The sequence below is a fragment of the Chionomys nivalis genome, chromosome 8 (assembly GCF_950005125.1).
Source record: "Chionomys nivalis chromosome 8, mChiNiv1.1, whole genome shotgun sequence".
NCBI lineage: Eukaryota > Metazoa > Chordata > Mammalia > Rodentia > Cricetidae > Chionomys > Chionomys nivalis.
This window is the reverse complement of record NC_080093.1, coordinates 53,000,943-53,009,936: the sequence shown is the minus strand read 5'-3', so window position 1 is coordinate 53,009,936 and position 8,994 is coordinate 53,000,943. Positions and strand designations below refer to the sequence as shown.

General features: G+C 51.5%; 1 protein-coding gene across 7 annotated transcripts in view; it reads left to right on the top strand.

The window, feature by feature from the left end:
- Positions 1-8,994, top strand: part of Shank2 (SH3 and multiple ankyrin repeat domains 2) — a 441,540-nt gene that overhangs the window by 405,968 nt on the left and 26,578 nt on the right. For 6 of the 7 annotated variants that reach the window (XM_057777154.1, XM_057777151.1, XM_057777150.1 and 3 more), the window contains 3 exons: positions 6,940-7,075; positions 7,899-7,980; positions 8,187-8,206. In XM_057777154.1, the coding sequence (XP_057633137.1) occupies positions 6,940-7,075; positions 7,899-7,980; positions 8,187-8,206 (238 nt within the window). The remainder of the gene's footprint in view (positions 1-6,939; positions 7,076-7,898; positions 7,981-8,186; positions 8,207-8,994) is intronic. The other variant, XM_057777152.1, reaches the window with a different exon arrangement.

Genomic DNA, 8,994 nt, shown 5'->3' with positions numbered 1-8,994 from the left:
TCTGTGCCTGGGAACTGCATGGGCACAGCTGCCTTCCTTTCTGCTGATTGACCTGTGTCTAAAGCTGTATGGTTGTAGCCCCCGCCTCTGTTGGTTTCACCTCAAGGGACACAGCTCTGTGGACAGCAGCTGATTCCGTTCCTCAGTCAGTCTTCATTCTCTGCTGATGCCTTCAACAGAATCAGTCCTTTGGGTGTTGGAGACATTGGCCCCGACTTCTGGCCTGTAGGGTTTCTGACATGAAGTTGTTTGAAGCATCTCTTCTCTGGTTTGGTGTGTCTTCATTGTACTGCGCCTGGGCTCGCTTTAGAATTTGAGACTCGCAGCATTTCTTTTCCCTTTTACTTCTTAGAGACAGGGTTTCTCTGTGTAGCCCTGGCTGTCCTGGAACTTAGTCTACAGACCAGGCTGGCCTCAAACTCACAGAGATCCACCTGCCTCTGCCTCTGCCTCCCAAGTGCTGGGATCAAAGGCGTGCACCACCACCGCCCAGCTCTGCTCACAGCATTTCTTAAATCTGTGGGTTTACGTCCTTCACTAAACATTTTTCGCCATGCGTGTGTGTGTGTGTGTGTGTGTGCACGTGTGTGCGTGCATATTCTAACTCTTCTATGATTCTCATTTCCTGTACCAGAACCCTGCATTACCTTTGTGTTAAGCCATTGGCTGATGCCCTGAGCATCCTTGAGTTCATTTTTAAAATCTGTAATCTTTGGACTCTTCACTGTCTCTCTTCTGACTCATTTCTAGCCTGCTGTCAAGCTCACCCAGTGAAACTAAGTATGCTAACACCCAGTGTGACAGTTCCAATGCTGGCTCATCTGTGTTCCTCGAGCAGGGTTGAATTGTGCCCTGACTGTTGTGACAGTTGGTGTGGCGACTCTGGACTCTCTTACCGTTCCTGGGTGAACATTCGCATTTTCAGTGCCAGCTTGATTAACTCTGATGCCCCACTCTGTGTGACTTGTAGTGGCCACAGCTCACAGTTAAATCTGGGTTCTTCCAGCCTTTCCAGCTGGTGGCTCCTAGTCTCCGATACACACACAGTTCACACAGTCAGCCTGAGAGCTGGGGAAAGTTTACCCCTCCTTGCCGGGCCTCTGCCTTATTTTGGCACCCGTGGCCACCCTGAACTCTGCCCTCTGATTTTCCAACCTGGGGCGGTTGCAGTACCCCATCAGAGCTGCAATGACCCACACCCCACTGCTCCCAGCTCCCACCCCGAACCTGCCTTGCTCACATTCCAGCACTGCCTTCTCTTCCAGCCTGGTTCTGGGTGGGGGTTGTGTTGTCAGGCCTCACAGCTGTCCCTTGAAGAAGAATCAGAATTAAGGGCTAACTTTACCTTACCCTCCATCTTCAAGTTTTATATCCAGCTAAGCTGTTGATTAAGTTTGAGGGTCAAAGGTCAGTATGTCAAAATCATCGCCAAATTGCTGTATTAGGAAACATCACTCAAAAAAAGGGGAGGGTTTTTAACCAAATAAGCTGCTCGCACACCCAGAGTCTGAGGTTCAAGGCTTCCAACATGAGTGTCAGAGGACGTCCAGGGATGGTGGGATGGGGGCCTCAGGCTGGCCTGGTGAACACTGAGCCTTTGCTATGTAGTATCAATCAGAAGTCCTCAAGAGACACCAGGAATAGTAGCACATACTTGGAACTCTAGCACTCAAGAAGTGGGAACAGGAGGATCACCCATAGTTCAAGCTCAGCCCAAGCTGTATAGTGAGTTCTAGGCCAGCCAGAGCTACATTGTGAGACCTGGTGTCAAAAACAGACTCACAGGAAGACCCCAGAAGACAGTTCTTCATAAGCAATTTAAAACCCTGTGGTTCTGTAAATCGTGAAAAGGGATTCACCAAAGTAGAGAACTGTTTGGATTTGAATTGCTGTTAAGTACATAGAAAATTAAACCAATAAAAAAAATTATTTTGCTCCAGGGTGGGGAAAATTTACAGGAAATGACAAAGTAATCAAATCAGAGAATATGGTTTAAGTATGGGTGGATTATCGCACAGTCGAGAGGAAGAGTGGATGCTGGTCTTGTTAAAATGTTGATGTGAATATATCTAGTCAGAACTAGAAGCGCAGAGGGAGGGCATGAAGGAAAAGAGATACCCACTGCCAAGACGCATTGTTTCCATAGTGGCCTTTGGCAGATGAGACCTGAGATGTCAGTTCACAATAGATGGTCAATAGCGTCAACAATATGGGCAGAATTTGCAAAAGGCCTCGGGTAAGAAGTGGGCACTGAGTGGGAAGCCTCCTCAAACTGTGTCTGTCCACTGCTCGCACACATAACTCTACGCTCTAAGGAGCATTCAGATGGGAGACAGACTTCATTGTGAAGGACAGTATGGGCCTGTTCGTCACCAAACAACAGAATGCCATGGAGCTTGGTTTATTCGCCCTCGTTGGGCCTGTGACTGTGTGCAAGGATATATTTGTTTCCCTGGGGGTAACTAGATCTGCAGTTCAGAACAGCTTATTTTACTCTAAATTGGTAACTCCAAGGGGCTTCCTGAAGGCTTGTGGGAGCCTTCTTGCTGGTGTGACATCTCCCCCTGGTGGTAACAGACCAGAATTGCAGGTCTAGGCCTTAAAACCCCATGAAAGTTCCAGGTGGTAATGTGAATAGATCAGGGAGGAGCAAGCCCAACTGTAGGCCAAACTGCTTTAGGCCTATTTGTAGCCTGGGAGGCAGCAAAGACTTTTGACTCCTCTGTCCCTGCTGTAGTCAGGAGACACCTGAGTTTTTCTGACTGTCGTCTTTGGAAGCTGGTCTTGGTGAGGAGTCCCTGTATTGAATGGTCCATATGTCTTTACCCAGCCCTTCCCTAGGCACCATGACATTTGGGTTGTGTAATATGTGAAGGTTGGAGCAGAATCCATGCAAAATTAGTTTTTTTTGGATTTTTGCTTTCATTTTTGTTTTTGCCAATCAGGGAGATCATTTCAGTCCCTCGTGGCTGCAGGGAGAGAGAGGAGGAAGGATGAAGAACACAGTGAGGAGGGCACAAGGTCAGCGTTCCTCCATTTTGGGTACGGCCTTGTCGGTATTAGTTACTTTTCATGGCTAAGTGCATAACCAAAAGCAACTCTGGAAGAATTTACGTCAGCTAACTGTGTCAAAGAGTTAGGAGTCCGTCATGGCAGGAAACATGGCAGCCAGCAGCTGGCATGACGGCAAGAGTGGGGTGCTAAGAGCTGACATCTTCAACAGCAAGCACAAAGCAAAGTGGAAGTGGGGTGAGGCTGTATAGTCTCAAAGCTTACCCCAATAACATACTTCCTCTAGCCAGGCTGCGCCATCTAAACCTCCCCAAGTAGTGACACCAGCTGGGAACCAAGTGTTCCGATGCCTAAATCTCTGAAAGACGTTTCTCACTCAGACCACCATGTTCCCCTCCCTAGCCCCCATACGGGCTCATGGCCATACCATAATGCAAGATGCATTTATTTAACCCAACTTCAAAAAGTCCCTGTGGTCTGTTCACTGTTTAAAAGTCTAAAACCTCTTCTGAGACTCAAGGCAATCTCTTAACTGTAACCCCTGTAAAATCAAAAAGCAAATTACATGCTTCCAGCATGTAATTTGTAATATAAAGAATATATATTACCATTTCAAAGGGGAGAAATGGAGTGTAGTGGGGAAATCCATGCCAAAGCAAGATGGAAACCCAGCAGGACAAACACCAGAGCCCAGAGCTCCGTGTCAGGTGTCTCTGCATCTGGAGCAGCCAGTCTTTCTGTGACTCTGCAGCCCAGCCTGGGGCGGGGCTCTGTATAGTGACATACCCAGCAGTACTCCCCAGTGTGGAGGGTGACAGTGGCATGGACACTCCTGTCGTCTTCCTGCAGATAGGCTCTCTCATCCCCAGTGTGGGAAAGGAAGGAAACACAGTTCTCTGAAGCCCCAGGGAGAACGGACACCAGTGCATCAATGCAGACAAGGAAGGAGCCTGGAAAGACAGCTCCTAGGGAAGTGTCTCCTCAGGGACCCACATCCGTGCATCCCTGCAAAACCCCACTATCGAGTCCTACTGTCCTCTGGGCATGACGTGTCCTTGCCCTCTGGACCTGGCAGAGCCTTCCAAGGGCTACCCAAGGCTGGGTCCATTTGCTTTGTCATGGGAGAGGAGAGGGGCTCATGACTCCCTGCCTATCAAGAATGTATAGACTGTTAAGGATTGCTAGAGGGAGAGGCTCACAGGGCCACGCCCCTTCCTGGATATTTACCGACAGTTAATGGTTGCCAAGGTATCTAGTCAGGAGAACCAGTGCCAGGAGAAGTTTTTTAGCCATATAGCTGCCCGTCGTTGCCCAAGCTCCCATAACACCCTCACAAAGTGGGGGAGGTGGAACTACAGGACCTGCCTGCAAGGCCTGCCCCTTCCCTGGATGGCATTGCCCACTGTCCCCTCATCTCTGTGTTCTCTCCATAGCAGCAGTGGCCCTTGTGAGGGTGTTCCAGGGCTTCTCTGTCACCTCTGCAGGAATTGGAGACTGTAGCTTCTTCCCTGGCTTTCAGCTTCCCTTCAGCCATCACTGGTCACGGAGGGTGTCTTCTCCCTACTCTGGAGGCTGGAAGAATGAGAGGAAGGCATTGGGAATCCTGGCTTGCAGGCTGCTATGCCCTCGATGGTTCCTCATATGGGGACAGGCCAGAGAGCTCCCAGTGCCCTTTTCAGAAAGTATCAATCAATTCATAAGTCACCCTTGTGACCTGAACACTTCTGAGGGTAGCACTCTCAGCCTGAAGGATCTAGATTCATGGAGGACACACAGCTCTGGGCACATGTAAGGGAGTCTCTAGATAAAGGCAGTTGAGGAGGGATGAGCCTCCCTAAATGTGGGCAGCACCATCCCATGGGCTGGGCCCCTGACTGAATAAGGAGAAAGAAAGCTGAACACCACGGTTCATCTCTCCACTCCCTGACTAAATGCAGTGGGCCTCATGAGCCTCCGCTGTGACTCTCTCACCATGATGGACTGTGCCCTCACTAACTGCGAGCCAAAGAAACTCTTCCTCTCTCTTCCTTAAGTTGCCTGGGTCAGGTGTTTTGTCACAGTAATGAGACAAGCCCCTAATTAAAAGTCTCAAAGGCTCTAGTCACCTCAGAGGTGAGGTCCATGCACATGGATTGAGGGATTTGTTCTGTGCTGTGACAGTTGTTCCTACTGGGCCTGGCAAGTTTACTGAGCCCCTGAAGCCATAAGGAACCCCTGAACACCCAGTGAAGACATAAGGAACCCCTGAACACCCAGTGAAGACATAAGGAACCCCTGAACGCCCAGTGAAGCCATAAAGAATCCCTCAATGCCCAGTGAAGCCATAAGGAACCCCTGAACACCCAGTGAAGCCATAAAGAATCCCTCAATGCCCAGTGAAGCCATAAGGAACCCCTGAACACCCAGTGAAGCCATAAGCTCCACTCCTGTAATCTCAGTCTAGCGCAGCTACTTTGGGAGGGTTGAGATTTAGTTTCTGCACCTTGACCTAATTTGTCTAATGACAAGTGTGTGTCCCCAGGACTGCGTGCTTCAGGCTCCAGCAGCTTTGTGACCCTTAGGGCACTTTCTAGTGACTTTTCCCAAGTTTGGTCCAAGGCAGTGAAGGGCTCCCAGCTACCCAGGTCAGCCCTCACATCCATGTCTGTCTGACAGGCACACACCTGTGCTCAATAGACTGTGGGAAGATGGCCAACAAGACAGCTGCCTGCCTCTGAGCTGTGCCAGCTCAATGTGTCTCCTCCAGCTCAGGAGGACTGGCGCAGGTCCCATTCATAACTTACTCCCGTTACAGAATGTGGCCACAGGTCAATGCTTGGTATCAATCCTAGCTATGATCAGAAAGCTGAACCCCAAGAGCCCAGCCCAGGGCTAGATTCAGAATTGAGTGCATAGATTTACCATGGACACCCTGATAGCAGAAATATGCAGGGTCCGTTCTGTCCCCTTCTAGAACTCCAAAAGCAAACAGAACCAAAGGCAAAGGTCACAAGACCATGCGGATGAGAAGGTCAGGGAGGCTGGATGGCTCCTGAGCAAATAGCAGAGCTGAGGCACTGCCTGGGGCTGCATTCCCACCTGTATCACTGTGGAAGAGTGGGGGTTTGGGGATCTGGGGGAAAGTGCCTGTTTTCTTACATTTCCGTAGCTAAGATGATGCCCAACACTTGGGCAAGATTTGACCTCTGGTGATTGTGATGGAAAGGCCTGGTGCTGGGACAGGCATGTTCCAGTGCCCAGCTTCCAACCTGCTTATCCACATAGCTCTGACTTCCTTCTGGGGAAAAGGCCTGGGGGTCTGCTGTGGGACTTAGCTTGGCAAAGGGGCTGATGCCAAGCCCTACCTCTGCTTGAATCTGTGTCTGCTTCTTCTCTGGGGATGGGAGGAGAGGGCCTGGTTCTGAAAACCCAGAGTTTCTGAGCCTCAGAGTTATGTGTATAGAAGCAGCCTTGGGGTCCGAGTGCACACCTCCACTGTCCTGGAAGCACTGGGGCAGTATTCCCTCTTCCCTGCAATGCCATACCTTGTAAAGCCAAGTTTTTCCACCTCAGTGTGTGGGGTGGGGGTGGGCGGGGAATGATGCCCAGAGACAATGAAGCAATTAGGGACCAGGTTTCTGCTTGGCTGTAAAAGAGTAGAGCAGCTGCTGCACCCAGGCCTGGAGATCTGGACAGCTCCTGGGAATCCTGGGATAAGCAGGATCCACCAGGCCTGGGAGAGGACGCTGGATGAGGCTTCCCACCACCCACCATGTGGTGGCCTCTGCAGCCACAGCAGCACACATGCTGACCTCCCCAAAGCAAATTTTCATCCACAAAGACCAAAGACCCCACCCTCCAGTCTCCTGCAGAGTGCTGGCAGCCCGTGTCTCTCCACCCCTGCCTGCTCTTACGTGTTGCTGACCTGCCACGCCTCTCTTCCTGCAGGTTAACAATGAAAATGTCGTCAAGGTGGGCCACCGGCAGGTGGTGAACATGATCCGCCAGGGAGGGAATCACCTCGTCCTTAAGGTCGTCACGGTGACCAGGAATCTAGACCCTGATGATACTGCCAGAAAGAAAGGTGTGTGTCTGTCAAGGTGCCCTGCAGTGGGGAGGGGAAGAAAGCGGGTCTCTTTTTAGCCGAGAGCCAAGGCAATGGCATATCACTTAATTTTGTGACCAAGGCCATAACATTGAGTCTGAGTCACCATTTTGCTGAGGGTGACCACAGCTGGGCCAGCAAGGGGGACCGAGTACAGGACAGATGCCCCTGCCTCATTGGTAGGGCAGAAATGGGGACCTAGGGAATCTTTCTAGCCAGCTATTCCAAAAGCAGCTATGTAGAGGTACCAGGGACAGCCAGGAGAGGATGTAGAGGTGGTTACATCAGGGTACACTAACCAGCAAGAGAGGACTTGAAACAGCTGAGACCGTGGTGGGAGAGTTAGGGAATGACATTTTCTGGACACCAACAGGCTCTTTCCCCAGCTCCAGTGAGGCCCGCGTCCCTGCCGTAACAACCTGGCAGGTAGTGGCTATGCCACATATACCCCACTGCCTGTGCCCTGTCAGTCAGATCCACACAGACAGAACAGAGCCTGAGTCCCCTCCCTGTCTCGGAGCACCTGCCCTTCTCCATCCGGACCACCCAGGGCTGCTACTAATCACAGCAGCCCAACCATGGCATTTCCCCACAACCACCTGTCAGTCTGCCTCTGCAAAACACAGATTCTAGGGCCACTGCCCGCCAGATTCTTTATGGGTTCAAAAGTAAGGGGCACTAGGTGGGGTATAGGATGGGGTGGGGTATAGGATGGGGTGGGGTATAGATGGGGTGAGGTGTAGCATGGGGTGGAGCCTTGTGGTGGTTCTCACACCTGCTCTCCCTTTGCCTACCCATCAAGCTCCCCCACCTCCAAAGCGGGCTCCGACTACGGCCCTTACCCTGCGTTCCAAGTCCATGACAGCAGAACTGGAGGAACTCGGTAAGGCTACCTCACCCTGATGCCCTCAGAGACACACAGTTCATGCACGGCCTCCCGCTGGCTTGCTTGTCCCTGCCCTTTCCCCGGCATGCCCTACAGCTTCACCTTTGGCTTGGTGTCTCTAATGGGAGGCTCCAGTGGGCTGGAAAGGGGTGGGCCTGATACGCTCTCTGCTTATCTAACATTGTTTTGTTTTGACTTTTTGGGCCTCTCACTAGTGGACAAAGGTAAGCAGCCTCGCTGGCCCTGCAGCAGCATCCCTGCTGCTTTGGGCACCCTCGCTGACCCCACCTCAGCCTGATTTCCAGCTTGCTCCTGCCACCGAAGGCCTGCCCTCAGGGACTCCTCAGAGAGTCTCAGCGTACCCAGAACTCTGAAAGGTCCTCATTAAACGGACTTGGCCATTTGTCCCCTTGGAAGCAGATAGGGCAGGGGACCATCAGCCGTTAGGACCATTAAGAAAAGGATGACGCCAACGCAACTAAGGACCACATTCTATGTGTCACCCAGGGGCCACCAGGTAGCCAGGGGACTCTGCAGAGAGGTGGCTTGGAGCCACAATGAGGGAAACACCAGTCCCTTGAAGAGCAGGGGTAGTGCCGGTGAGGGTGGCCCTCGACACAGAAGCAACCGCTCAGGTTCAAAGCTAGTAGCTCCCAGAGGCGTCTTGCCAGGATGTCACTAACAGCCAACAGCAGGTCCTCACCAGCACCGAGCAGTCTCCATCCCCTTGCTCATACTCAACACTGTCCTTCCTGGGACTCAGATCTGATGCTCACCTCCAATTTTCAGTGTTCTAGAAGAGGGTACCCTGACACAGAGATGCTTCTCCACCCAGAAGCTGGAGTGCCCCCACTTCCAGCTGTGCCCCTGATATCATTTACCTTCAAACATCCCACTGGGAACATTCAAATTGTGTCTGCATGACCGAATGTCTGTCCTGCTTACAATGGGCCAAGTCCAGCCTACTCTACAGAAGGGGCTACTGCCATGTTCCTCTAGCTTCCAGGGTCTC